Below are 14,713 nucleotides of genomic sequence, written 5' to 3'. Positions count from 1 at the left end.
TAGAGTTTTTTCAGAGGTGAGTTTGTAAATTAATTACAGCCAAAGTATTACGTTTTATTAAAATGTTTATGGTTTAAGGTATTTTAAATATTGTGCTTTATATCTCATATTTTTTAACACTTCGTTATTATATTGGAACTAGGTAAACCGGAAGTCGCGGAATAACAAATTGGGGTTTATCCTCGCCTTAACATTCATACATCGATTGTACTGCAGCAAATCGTGCAGTACAATCGACGTGTGAATGGTTCTTTAAAGTTTATTCGTTAAGACGTATACTGCAAAATCAACGTGCAGGAAACGTGCAGGATTGTGCCGTGTGAACCTAGCCTAAAGTTGCACGACACAAACAAAACAAATCAAATTACAACGTTTTAACTTTTAAGCTGACTGTCGTCAAGGAAGTGACAGCCCTAATAAAATAAATAAAATAAAAACAATAGTAAGTGCTATAAGAGCTCTATCAAACTATATTGGAGAATGAGTTGTGAGGTTTACGCCAATATTCATAACGTTACTTACATATTTTAAATTAACTAAAAAAATATATTACTTATTATTTTATAAATAACACGACCCCAAGATACTGCAAATGCGTTCTGCATAGATCGGAACACAAAATATAATAAATGAATTTTCGGGTAGTTCGAAATTACTTTAGCGATTTCGACAACTGTCACCTCAGTCCGTCATCTGCCGCTAGCCGTCACCACGGCTAGCGGCAGTTGAAAAGTAGCCAAAATGTCAGAAATGAGAAAATTGTTCCGTGAAAAAATCGGTGTGTTTAAAACGAAATAATATTGTACAATATCGTATACAGACTGTTTTCACACAAATTACTGTAAAAGCGTTCGCGTTATAGAATTATGTAATTCTATAGCCTCAGTTTCCAGTCGAGCGCACGGCCAAGTGGTTGGACTTATAATACGGATTATACCTGGGCTTATGGATTACACGTAGTTATGTAACATTATACGTTCGTTGCCACTATTAGGTAGCAGAATGTCTTACTTTACTTTTTAAAGTTATTAACATGCCTTCCGTTGTGCGAAAAAAATGTTTTTACAGTTATAAAAAATTGCATTCCAAAACAAAATCAGTGAAGTGAATATTATACGCTGTTCAATCGTAGTGTTATCAAAATTATATTAGTGGCTCCCAATATTTAAGATTAAAAAAATTGCGATTACGCAACTTTTAAGTATCATACGCTCATTTCTATCCCCCACACACCACTATGTTTAGAAATTGAAAACAGGCGCAAACAGATAAGATAACGCTACAAAAATACGTCGGGCAAGTTAATTAGCTAATGAATTGCTATAAAGCGCCGATAAACGCGGTCAGCTACATATAATAATGATAAGGCCGATTTCATACAACACACTATTAGCTCTAACATTTTTGGTGATTATAATAATGATAATCCAATTAATGTTTTGTGACAGTAAGATAAATTTAATATTTTTGAATTAGGACAAACTACCCAGCCATCTTTGGTTTGTGAACCTATTATTGGCACCTTAGAGTTACAAAAAATTATAAATGCTAATAGATTTACAATAATAGAATTAAAAGTCCAACTAAAAGTAGGTATCTAACGTTCGCTTATTCCATGCATCAGGCAACGCACACGTATTCCTCAGGTGTTGCAGCTATTTACAGGTCTCCGTTCCAGGTATTGTATAAAAACAGCGATATCTAGCGAACAAGTGTGATTCCACACGCTGTAAACGTTTCACAGCGCTGCCATTTTTATCCCGGTAACGGTTGGTTCCCAGGAGATCTGTAGAATTTCCACGAACAGAGTAATCGCTTATATCACTCTTTTTCTGGTTATCCTATCTTTTATTGATGTACGGAGATAGCAATTACAATCTAACGTCTAACGTGTAATATTGAAACCTATACATTATGTCTACTTGTCAGAATTATACTGTGTAAGAAAAACGTATACGCCTAGGCCTTAAGAGTACATCTTGCTAGCTGATAGCGTTATCGTTGCCATATTTAATGCTCAAATTAGCTGAAATGGGGTATATCCTTATGAAGAGATAATAAAACCTAAACCTTATAATAATAATAATAACTCCCACACCGGTTTCGGTGACGGTGGCCGGTTTTATTGAAACCAGGTCAGTTACGCAGGAGTAATTTTATAGTGCCCAAGTTTATGTGCAGTACACAAGAGCACTCTCTATTCCTTTCACGCTCATAACCCAGTTGGACAAACGACTGACACGACTGGCGAGAGATCAGGCGCAGGGCCGACTTTTTACATGCCCATCCGACGCATTAACCCCATAGTATTAGCCTGATAAGTATCCTGTGTCGCTCTCATGGCTAAGCAGTGCCAATACCTCTCAAGCCCAAACTTACGCACATACATAAACCCTTCTACACTGCAGTCACAAATTTTTCATTGTTACCCAGGCGGAGCTGACCCGAGTCCGAAGACTGCTGGTGGCGGCGGCTGAGCGGGGGGAAGTCGGCAACGCACTGCTGGAACGAGCCCAAGGGGAGGGGCAGGAGACAGCGCTCGACCCCCAACAGATGGAACGGGAGCTGCTGCTGGCCAGAGAAGCTGTCAATTGTGAGTAGAATACTTATAATAGAAGGAGATTCTAACAGTCCCCTTAGAATATCCTTAAGCCATTAGCATAATATGGTTACTGTCAGATATAGAGTAATTTTTAACACTCTTCATCTCTTTAATTGTCTATGACTTATCCTTTGCAAAATTAAGCTCCGCTTAGTTTTTAGGGTTTCGTACCCAAAGGGTAAAAACGGGACCCTATTACTAAGACTTCGATGTTGGTCCGTCTATCTGTCACCAGGCTGTAACTCAAGAACCACTATAGCTAGACTTCTGAAATTTTTACAGATTGAGTATATATTTTGTTTTTAGTATTTGTTGTTATAGCGGCAACAGCGCTATAACAACAAATACTAAAAACAAAATAAATTAAATATTTAAGGGGGGCTCCCATGCAACCAACGTGATTTTTTTTGTTATTTTTTGCTCTTAATCAATAATGGCAACAAATACTTAATTGTATTTGTACTTTAATAATTAAGAATAAAATTTAAGTAAATTATATAATTAAGGGAGCTCCCATACAAAAAATACAATTTTTAGCCTATTTTTGCTCAGCAGTGGTACGAAACCCTTCGTGCGCGAGTACAACTCGTACTTGGCTGATTTTTACATTTTTGAAAGGCAAAAGCCGTGATAATAAGACATTAGTAAGTCTTTTTTAGAATAATATGTGTTATTGTTGCGACTATATGACGTATGTTAAATGAATATCAGATTTGTAATATTTTTGGGGTGTAACTTGCAATATTCAGGACGCTAGTTAGCGAAGTTAACCTTAGATTCACACATACTCGGAGACATACAATATTATTATTCACAAAGGAAATAGCTATATCATATCTATGTCGCTGGCTTAGAAATGCTGCTATTTAATAGAATTCCATTATAAAACGATATTATGTAACAACCGTTGAAGTTCTGTCGTGTCGTGAGAAATAATCTAAAATAGATACACGAGGCATCCTTTTCAAGTCCGACACAGTTTCCTCTGGTCGGTGAATTGTTAAGAAAATACGTTTATTCTCTGCTTCCAGTTTATCATTTAGTTTCGACTTGAATAGCACAAAGGATAAGGATTGGGACCAAAGAGTGATTTCTGAAGTTTTTTTCATGAAATCTTCATTTAATTTGTATGAGTATCTGATTTTCTCTTTGTGTTTTTTCCTTTTCTTTTCTTTGTTATTATTTATTAAGTAAGTTACATTGGATTTTCCGAGACGTATTTTGTTTCTGTTATAAGTATTTATAATACAATAGAATTATTTTTTATAATCTGATTGAATAATACGTTCTTCTTGTACTTAAAAACTTTGGATATAGAACTAAATTCAGCGGAGTAATTAGTGGTGATTCGAAGACATTTCTGTGACAGTATTAAAGTAAGGAGTTTTAGGGAGTTTATTTACTTAATCCTAAGACAAACAAAAAAGGTCACTCGATCCGAGCCCTCCGTCTGGGCTTTAGAAACTTTCATTTAAGTTTGTAAAAACATTCAATATTTTAGGCTTCGTAAACTAATTTATTTTTTATTTGTCGTTTGTAATTAACCCATTGTTTAGAATCTTTTAAGACTCCTTTTAGGACTGGTTCTAAACACCCATCAAGCCCCATAAGCTCACTAGTGAGCGAGACACAATAGAATAACAATAGATTTCCAAGATTCCACGATCGAAGAATTAAAGACAAAGAATTTTATTCAATCAAAAAGCATCGATTAATCTATCGTAACGAATAGTATAATAATTTGCTTAGGAAACTGTAGTGTGAGCATAGAACAAAACTCATTTTTAAAAATTGAACCTAATCCACAAGAAAAAAACGAATCTTTTCAAAATATGAAAGATTATAGCCGCTAAATTGCAAGATTATGAACAATGCCAATTTAGAGGATGATTAAGCCACTAAAACCGCACGCGAGCAAAGTAATCATAAAACACCAATGATATATGACACGACAGCCAAATTAAATACAGCCACAGCTCGGGAAATACGAGACATGGCGACTTTAATATAATAAGAATGTACTGAAATAAATGTCATAATGTCTTTAGGTAAGGACCACAGACCAAATGAAACATGAAGAAATTTCCTAATAATTACGCCTTACAATAACTCTATACGTTATCCATACTAATATTATAAATGTGAAAGTATGTCTGACTGTCTGTTGCCTCTTCGCGTCCAAACCGCTGAACCCATTTTGCTGAAATTTGGTATGGAGATACTTAGAGTCCCACTTCCTAGGAAAAGACATATGATACTTTTTCGTGACAAAAAAATGTACGATTCTCGCGCGATAAACGAATTTTGGTGCAACGGAGTTGCATGCGTCATCTAGTTACTTATACATTAGTATTGTACCAATTTTTCCGCCGAATCTACCATCGGTTAGGAGTGCCTCGGTACTGGCGTAATAAACTCGTATGAACCCGCGTTAAATTACAAAGTATTACGCACACACATTCATCGAAACTACGCCTAATCGAGTCAGTCAAGTTTACGTAGTGTGTAGCTTCAGTTTTTTTTTAAATCTGTCTTTTTTATTAGTCCGATGCGATCTCTCGCCGTTGGTTCATGATAATCCAATAAAAACGATTACGAACGTATAGAATATAGATGGACATAATTAAAGACGTGAGTGGAGGAACACGATAAATAACATTTTGTAATATACTCAATTTTTCCCAAATAATTTAAACAACCTTATAACTTACCTACTTCATCATCTAGCTAATATCTCTCTGGCTATACATCCAATCCATCCATCAATCCTCAGGTTTTATTAAAAAACCATTTTTTTTCCCTAAAGTCTCCATTTATGCCCAAGAAACGGAAATTTTAACTGTTTCATAAGTTTTCAATTATTGTATGACTTCATATGATCGACGTTATGCAATTCAAAGACAGCAATCATGTTTATATTTTATACATCATGGAACTTTGTCCTTGAGGCCTTTAGGGCCGCGCTACACCGAATTGGCAGCGGCGAGGCGAGCACTTTCAGTGTCATATGATTTTAAACTTTATCTTCATTATTGTAATACATAGTATCGCTTGAAAAATCTACGGCCGCCCGTGGCCACCTCGCCGCTGCCATTCCGATGTAGCGCGGCCCTTAAGAGGATACACCAGGGGCTAGAGAAATGAGAAAAAAGTACGTGTAATATCTATAGCTATCCCCCTTACCTCAAGCCTATATTGCAGAACGCGATAGAGACAACTGCAGAAAATCAACGATTCGTTGTCCCCTGATTCCTTCTCCAAAACTTAACCGATTTAAGTACTTTTTTCATTAAAGATTAAAGAAAGACTTGAGCTGTGTTCCTATTTTTTCCTTTTTTTTTGTATAATCTAGCCAAATCTGTTTTTTGGATGTTTGAACACAGCGGAAAATCTGGCCATTTTTTTGGGTTTTTGAACGTTCATATCTTATTTAATAATTAAATTATGAAAAAAAAGAAAATACAGGGACATTGTATTAGTGGCCGTAGATATTCAGGAAAAAAATTATAACTCTACTAGCATTATCCAGGGAGGAAACAGAAGACAACGTTTGTATGGAAAAAAGGGCGGTGTGGACTCCTCTTAAGCGTTTTTGTAAAACAAATTCGCCACGTCTAGGTTTGTTTGATCTGTGACCGCCATAATGTTTACCGAAGTATACGGGGCGGTGAAAATTAGCTCGCCGGGCACGTCCTCTCCCCAACTCCACTTCCTTAAACACCAGGCCCAAAGAAAATTGTTACCTATAAATACTCCCGCCTTTTATTTCCCGAACAACGCCAATCTACTTACGAAGATGCTGCCTAAAGTAATACACAAACGTTGATGGAAATATAAGTTTAAATGAGGCAATGTTTAAGAAGTTTGTGACAGTGATTTTTTTGGGGAATTGTCGAGTTGAGATACTCATTTTTATTTTGGAAAATTGAGTTAAATCAATATACTCGCAAACTGTTAGGACTTAGGAGATCTTAGCCGAAAGCTTGTTCTCTTTGTAATTAGTATAATTTAGATAGATATGAAGACGGAACTTCAAATATAGAATAGGTAATTTCGGATATAGGAGATAATTTAACTAGATAGAGACCTATAATTGGCTGAACTAGGTAACAGTGTAAGCGTATAATCTGCAAGAGATTAGGTATTGATATTACCTAGCCTGCGGTATAATCCGTATAGAATTATAGATTGTAATGCTGGTGAGATAAGTTTCTAGGTACAAGCCACAAGGGAGAGTATCCATCTAAAAGTATTTATTTACTACTAGTTGATGCTCGCTCCGTTGCGCCAAAATTCATTTATCCCGAAGAACCGTACATTGTTGGGATAAAAATTATCCTATCTCCTTCCCGGGACTTCCAAGTTCCATACCAGAGTATTTCCATACTAAATTTAAGCAAAATCGGTTCAGCGTTTTGAGCGTGAAAAGGTAATAGGCAGACAGACATTAAAGACATTAGGCCCACCTGCGCAGATCTGGGTTAAAGTTAACCCCGGATTAAACGTTATCTCTTTCGTAAAATATATGAAGAATGTAAGAGACAACACACTATTTGACCCGGTATTAACTTTAACCTGGATCTGCGCAAGTGGACCTAAGACACATTTTCCCATTCATAATATCTGTATAGTATGTAATAGTAATTATTATAGTATGTATTTATTACTGTTGATAAAATTGTACTTTGCATCTACCTTATCTTGTCTCAACATCACCCAAAGGTTGGCTGGAAGAAAATGCCTAAAGGCATTAAGCCCGCCCGCATTTACTTAAAAAAAAAGGAAACTTTTTTTTAAGTAAATGGCAAGTTTCTACCGTATCAGTGAATTCTAAAGCTACCCGTACGTAAGATAAAGTTTCCGCTACCAAAGTGTTTAAACACTCTACAACCTGCTTTTGATACTTTCAACTGAGATATTATGTACATTATTCCAATCTTATGTGTAAATGGGCACTGGAATGCACTGTCCATATATATTTGATTTGATAAGGCATCGTGCCATGACACTTCGTTAAGTATAATGACATGAATTTGACGCATTGTCAAATTCAACCATACTAATATTATAAATGCGAAAGTGTGTCAGTCTGTCTGTTTATCTGTCTCTTCACGCCCAAACCACTGAACGGATTTTTGCTGAAATAAATGGCATGAAGATACTTTGAGTCCCGGAAAAGGAAATATAATACTACTAGCTGTCCCGGCAAACGTTTCTTTGCCATATAACGTATTTCGCCCGTATTATTTTATTGAAGTGACTAAATAAGTATGTCACCATGGCAACGTCTACGTCGCTATCCCGTCGCGCAAACAATGGTCACAGTCAGTCTCGAGTTGTAATAATTTACTATTATTTATTCAACAAATGCACTTATCAATATAAAAAGTACCCAGTAGCCGTTTCTCAGACCCACTGAATATGCATATAAAATTTGGTTAAAATCAGTAAAGCCGTTTCGGAGGAGTACGCGGCCTAACATAACTATCCTGAAAAAAAAATACGATTCCGCGCGATAAACAGAGTTGCGGGAGTTATCTATTGTTATACTTAATCGTACAATATATAGATTAATATTATAAAATATAGGTCAATATAGAGTCGTGCCAGGATCGCGGGTACTAAACATCTCCGCGTCTTATTCCTGAGGGAAATTGACGTGAGTGTACCACGTTAATATGTTGCCACATTAGCTATATTGTATACTGCATTACCCGCCCGGAAGGAAGCTGTTAATATTAAGTACACTTAATATAATAATATAGTAATTATTGGTTAATTTATATTTTACAGTAGAGTATTTAAACGACTTTTTAGACGACAAAAGCGCAATAGACATAACGACCAGTAGTTCGACTGCAAAGAGACGGACATGTTTCAATATCTGTCAAATTCGTCGGGTTTCACTAGGATTATGAACGGAATGTGCCTCGCGCTGGCTGATATAATTTATTTTTAAATATTTAAAATAAAGATTTCAAAATTGGATTCTGACAATTTTAATCGCATGTGCCAAAACACAAACAACAATACGACCAAAGAGGAACACGTCCAGCGAATATGTCACAGTTTTAAATTCGTAGGTAACAAGCTAACAACCCTAGCGACGATTTTCGTCATAATACGTCAAATTTAAAAATTTCAACATCAGTTCTAAGTCGGCATACTCTATCATTCTGTCTACTCTGACAAAAGTTTATACTTTATAGATATTATTACTATGTAGGTACTACAAAGTATCGAATTCGCTTGCTTCCTCACACTAAAACTTTATAAACAAGTAGTTCCATAACATCAGCGGTCGTTGCAAAAGTAAAGTTAAAACTAGTCAAGAGGGACTTTGTTAATGATATTTTTCCCTGTCTTAAATTTCGAAGAATGCACAATACTGAATAAGAACATTTCGTCAGGCTTTTCAATTAAATAACTGAAAATGTGTATAGAAATCTAAAATGACCGTATTGAATGTGTACGCTGAAAACAATATGGCGGTATCTCCGGCAGGCAATTCCGAATGTGGCCTCGTCGGCGAAGGCTATTGTTCCAATCCTAGCTGAAATTCGACCTCCCGAGCTCTCACATAATGACGTATTGAGAGCGATAGTACGGATCAAATATTGAATAACGTTTTGGGTTGAATTTTAGGTTAAAAACGGGTATAGTACAGAGATAGGTTAATGAACGTTTGAGAACATGGTATTTGGAAAGACGACCATAAGAGTATACTGATCTCAGAATAAGTGTTATAGGATAGAGACCGTGCTAAAATGTCGTTGTATCCTCAGATATAATAATTACTATGGACTATATAATATATAATATGGAATATATAATAATATGAACCTGAAGTCTAGTTTTACGACGTTAGAATTATTATTTTATCGAATTATACTCGTAGTAAGTCTTATAATAATAACGAGCATTTGCCGGCGGCTTCGCTCGCGTTATAAAGTATTATTATATACAAACTTTCATCCCCTATTTTAACCACTTGGAGGTAGAATTGATCAAAATCCTTTTTTAGCGGATGCCTACGTCATATCATCTACCTGCATGCCAAATTTCAGCCCGATCGGTCCAGTGGTTTGGGCTGTGCGTTGATAGATCACCATGTCAGTCAGTCACCTTTGAGTTTTATATTAATTATCTCTTTATTAATTTGGGTCTCTAAAACTAGCATAGCGACGGACAGACAGACAGACATCGAAGTCTCAGTAATAGGGTCCTGTTTTTACCTTTTGGGTCCGGAACCCTAAAAAGAAAAAGCCAAGTATATCCTCTTTCATTCTCATGGGTTTTGCCAATGTCAATCCAATTTAATGCTGTGCTGCTATAATCTGTCACTCTCACGTAATATTTGTTCAAAACAAATAACCGATCTTCTATTAACATATTATCTGTGTAAAATAACATTGTGTTATCATCACAGTAATAAGATAATCTCTAAAAACCATGCATAAATTATGTTTTCAATCTGCCGCATATGCATAACAAATCCATTACCCGGCTTAGAGCATACCTAATATACTTGTATGTTGACGATGCTTTTAACTTTTAAGTTTAAAAAGGCTGACAAAATGATAAACTGCATTAGAAGGAAGTAGGTCGCCGGAACAACGTCGTGGCCAGTCCTGTAGACATAACGACACACTCTACTCAAAACCTCTTTTATGCTATTCACATAAGGCTCATTTTCGTGTAACTCCGAGGTAGAATCACTGCGAATGGTCTGTACAATACGCTTCATGTTTGCTATTCCTGCTTGTATAGTGTCAACTTGCTGGGTGATTTCTGTAGCATTTTATGCCAATACTGTAATGTATTGATGTGGCGTTGGAGTTTTACATCGATACCAATATCTTATGTGGCGGTGAAGTAATGGCGTTGCCATCGTTATACGACAAAGTTTGTTAAATGTTAAGCCCGTAGTAGACATTGGGCCAACGCATAATACTCTGATTAACAAGTGCCATTTTCGTCAAAACCTGATCTCATGCACCGAAAACTATGATTTTGATCTCATTCGATTTGGAATACCATTTATCAAAATGATAAGAGGGGCTGAAAAAAAAGGCAAAAGTTATAAACAATTAAGTAAACATAAAAAGAAGGGTTTAGTAGTAGTAGAAAAACCATAAATAGGATCCTATTTTCAAATTTTGATTATCTCAAACAGTTTTCGAAATATTAAAAAAAACCATAAATAGGATTCTATTTTCAAATTTTGATTATCTCAAATAGTTTTCGAAATATTAAAAAAACCAAACCCTTCTTTTTATGTTTACTTAAATGTTTATAACTTTTGCATTTTTTTCAGCCCCTCTTGTAATTTTGATAGAATGTTCTAGATGGTATTCCGAATCGAATGAGACCAAAATCATAATTTTCGGTGCGTGAGATCTGGTTTTGACGAAAATGGCACTTGTTAACCAGAGTATAAAGCCAGCGCATTAGGCCAACGTGTAGAGGCCTACACGTTGGCCTAATATTAGCTTGCTTATAGCCTTGGCTTTAAGTTAGGAGCGACATTCCGTACTCTACACGTTGGTCAACTACAATGTGCTGCCTCAATGCGTTGGCAATGTGTACAGCGGGCTGTGTACAAATGGTTTGGACAATTTTGACTTTAGGGTTATGTTCCATTTTTGTGTCCGAAATTACTTTTGCTATATTCCACCAATAACTTAAGATCTGCATTGTCATACATAATCCAAAGTTTTAAACTCCACATTATTATATCTGCCGATACAATAGGGATGATGACAAGGTCAAAGATTAGCGAATTTTGTTAATAAAATAATGAAAAATAAGTGTTCCCAAAGTTACAGCTCGATAGCATCTTTTTTTTGTTATGCGCCTTCAAAGTTAGATAATCAAATCGATTTTTCTTTTCAATTAAATTTCTTAATATTTGTATACCAATCGATAACTTATGCAAATAAAAGCAACTTTTGTTATGAAACCACTTTCATAAACGCAATATTTAATATACCTATCGAACAAAGTTCTCTCCCGATGCGTACAAACTACGAAAGAGTGACGTCAGTTTTTCGTAGCACTTTGTATGGAGCGTTTCGGGCAGGTCTATTTTATGAGATGTTTGAATTGTCATATCTTGGTGAATTTTTAAGCTATCAGAGTCATTCTTTCAGCGATGTTTCTTTTTAAGGGTCTTTCAATTACCAATAAGAAAAAAAATAGTCATCAAGCCTATTTAGCGCTCTATGTTTTAAGTCTTTACTCTGGATATACGTATGGGTATTATGATTTTCACTAAATAATTTCCTTTTTCATCAATATTCTACGAACATGTCTTTTATCGTAACATAAGTATAATTTTCCTGAATTCGGCAAGTTTTACCCTCTACACCCAAATCGTAAGGGCGTTATTACCTGTCAGCTATGATGTGAGCCCCATCACACTACTCCAGTCGCTCATATCCTCTAAATGTTCCCCACATACGCCCAAGTGACGTAGGGTCAAAATTATATTATCCAAGATGTTATATTCTAAGGATAAGGCCCTGTAAGATTAGTAGGGACTCGTTTGGAAAGTTTATTGGAAATGTTGATTAAAGGAAGACATATAGATAGTAAATTTTCACGACATTAAAATGTTATTCCATCATGTATATCTTTTAAATTGACGCAAAAATCTTTTTTTTTTTTTCTTACTCTTATTTAGAGTTATGTGAGAATAATTCTCCAATAAAATATCTTCTTTAAACTGTTTACAGTAGAATGAGTATTACTCAAGTATAAAATATCGAGAGCGCAAGAAGAGTAAATAAAAATGGAATTTATTTTCGTCTTCGAGTTACGGAGGATTCGATTAGAGGAAAAGTATTTGAACATCTCGAAGATCGTATGAAATTCTTAAAATGTTGTCAGATCGGACACGAGTTTATTCAAGCAGTAAGTATCTCTAAAGGCATTACTCCGGAGGTCGGCAAAAGACACGAAAACGAGCTTTTAAATTTGCCAAGTCGCTCGGGATTTAAAATAGGATTTGGAAAATCTGTCTTTCTAATAGAGTGTATATTTAGCATGGTTTAGCTGATTTTATTCAAGGCATTGTATCAAATGTCTTTTATGGTGTCAACTACGAATAATAATGTCAATTATGCACGTTTAATGTTTATATGATTACTGCAATATTCCTATTTATACGAATTTTTATAGGTCCTCGTTCATTATTAGGTATGGAAAAAAATCTAATCCAGTAGAATATTTTATAATGAGCAGGCCAATAAGTACTATGTAAAACTCAGTTGGGTCTGTGAAATAAAAATATGAAACTATGGTTTCAACAACATAATATTGTTATGACAATAATATGATGGAAGTATGAAAAAGTGACCACTTTTTATACTTCCATACAGTATTCTTTTGAATTACATCCCTTTTCGACCTCCATAACTTGAATGCCATTCATATTACGGTATATTTATAAACAGATCCTTTTCGTATAATTTACGAGTGTATCTCATGAGGCCGTTGTTTTTCGCAGCTCTGAAGGCGGACAAGAAAAGGCTGAAGGCGGAGAAATTTGATTTACTGAACCAAATGAAGCAGCTGTACGCCACGCTCGAGGACAAGGAGAAGGAGCTCAGGGACTTCATAAGGAATTATGAGCAGGTACAAATTTTCATTACGCTCCTTGGTGTTCTTAGATTATGTTTCCTTTAGGCTCAATTTCACCAAGGACTATTAAAGTTAATGCTCGATTTAGTACCACGTTACCCCTTTCGTTTTTCATATTAATAAAAGAGAAGATATCATTATGACATTTTAACAAGCTCTTGTTAACACTAACAGACGTTGGTGAAATTGGGCCTTAAGATTGTACTCATAACAGCGACTTTCGAAATGGTCCAATAGCTTTGTCCACACTGTGCCTTTTTCTGTTCGTCAAGGGCATGCGTTATAGCGCAGTCAACAGCGAACGTGAAGCATGCCCGCGACACATGCTCTCTGACCGTATCCAAAACTTTCGCTTTGCTATTAAAGATGACAGTTGAATGAAAGAAGATGACGAAAATTGAAGACGAAAGCACATAGTGTGGGCATAGCTAATGATGCTTATGGTGGAGCCAAATTGTGATGCAGTGCTCGCTTCATTGTTCTGACAAATATATTTTATGACCACATACCACTCCACGTCGAATATAGAGTTTTGAGGGAAGGAACTTTAGTAAATTGTAATGAGCGTTCAACGCGCGTTTACAACTACATACATTTTATTCACTAAAACGCAGGCTGTACAGTGTACACGTCATGTTCCGACGATGTAACGAAACGCATAATATTGCGGAATCATATTTTCATATCATCGTGAAAATATAATATTCTGTTTAAGTTGTAACATGTAAGGTATGTACCTACTCGTAGTTGTGTCCTTTGTTATGCTAACAGTAAGTTAAATGTGTAGAGGATGTACGTTATATGAAATGTGCTCGCATTCAAATGAAAATTATCTTATTTAACATATTACATGAAGAGCCAAGTAGATTTGTTTTTTTTTTTTGCCTATTTGGATGTGTAATGTTTGAATGCTAAACTTCATAATAATAATTCATGATTCGTCAACAGGCAAAATGATACTTGGATAACTTTAACTGGAGTAATTTTCACACCCATTTCTGCCAATGTTAAATAAATAAATAAATGTTACAGTCATAATTAATTAATATGTAAACAGTTTTGGCCAATCAATTTAAATACAACAAGAAAACGTAAAAATAACATAATATGTCATACAGTCACAAAAAAGTAAGGACATTATAATTTATAACATAGGAATGTAAAATAATAAAAATAATGAAAAAATGGTTACAAAATATGTTATAATAAAAGCAACAAACATTCGTCAAAGTAATAACGGTTAGTCAAATCAAAAAACATACATATTTTATTAAATTGCATAAAATGTGATTTTTATGTTTTTTTTTTATACGAGGGCTGCTATTTATGTATCCGGAACTGGCCACTTACAAGAACAATATTTAAAAAGTAATTACAACATTTGAAAATAGAACTCTTTGGTTGAAGAATACATTTTGTTTCATGTGACTGTCAATTATTTTTCCATTGTGGCGTCATTTTGAAAAT

General features: G+C 35.2%; 1 protein-coding gene across 13 annotated transcripts in view; it reads left to right on the top strand.

Annotated features, from left to right (window-relative positions):
* The window catches only part of LOC121733020 (kazrin), a 163,890-nt gene that overhangs the window by 100,877 nt on the left and 48,300 nt on the right, over positions 1-14,713 (top strand). For all 13 annotated transcript variants that reach the window (XM_042123097.1, XM_042123096.1, XM_042123093.1 and 10 more), the window contains exons 6-7: positions 2,434-2,593; positions 13,113-13,240. In XM_042123097.1, the coding sequence (XP_041979031.1) occupies positions 2,434-2,593; positions 13,113-13,240 (288 nt within the window). The remainder of the gene's footprint in view (positions 1-2,433; positions 2,594-13,112; positions 13,241-14,713) is intronic.

The sequence above is a fragment of the Aricia agestis genome, chromosome 13 (genome assembly GCF_905147365.1).
Source record: "Aricia agestis chromosome 13, ilAriAges1.1, whole genome shotgun sequence".
NCBI lineage: Eukaryota > Metazoa > Arthropoda > Insecta > Lepidoptera > Lycaenidae > Aricia > Aricia agestis.
Note: the sequence above shows the minus strand (reverse complement) of the source record. Positions and strands in the feature narration are given on the sequence as shown.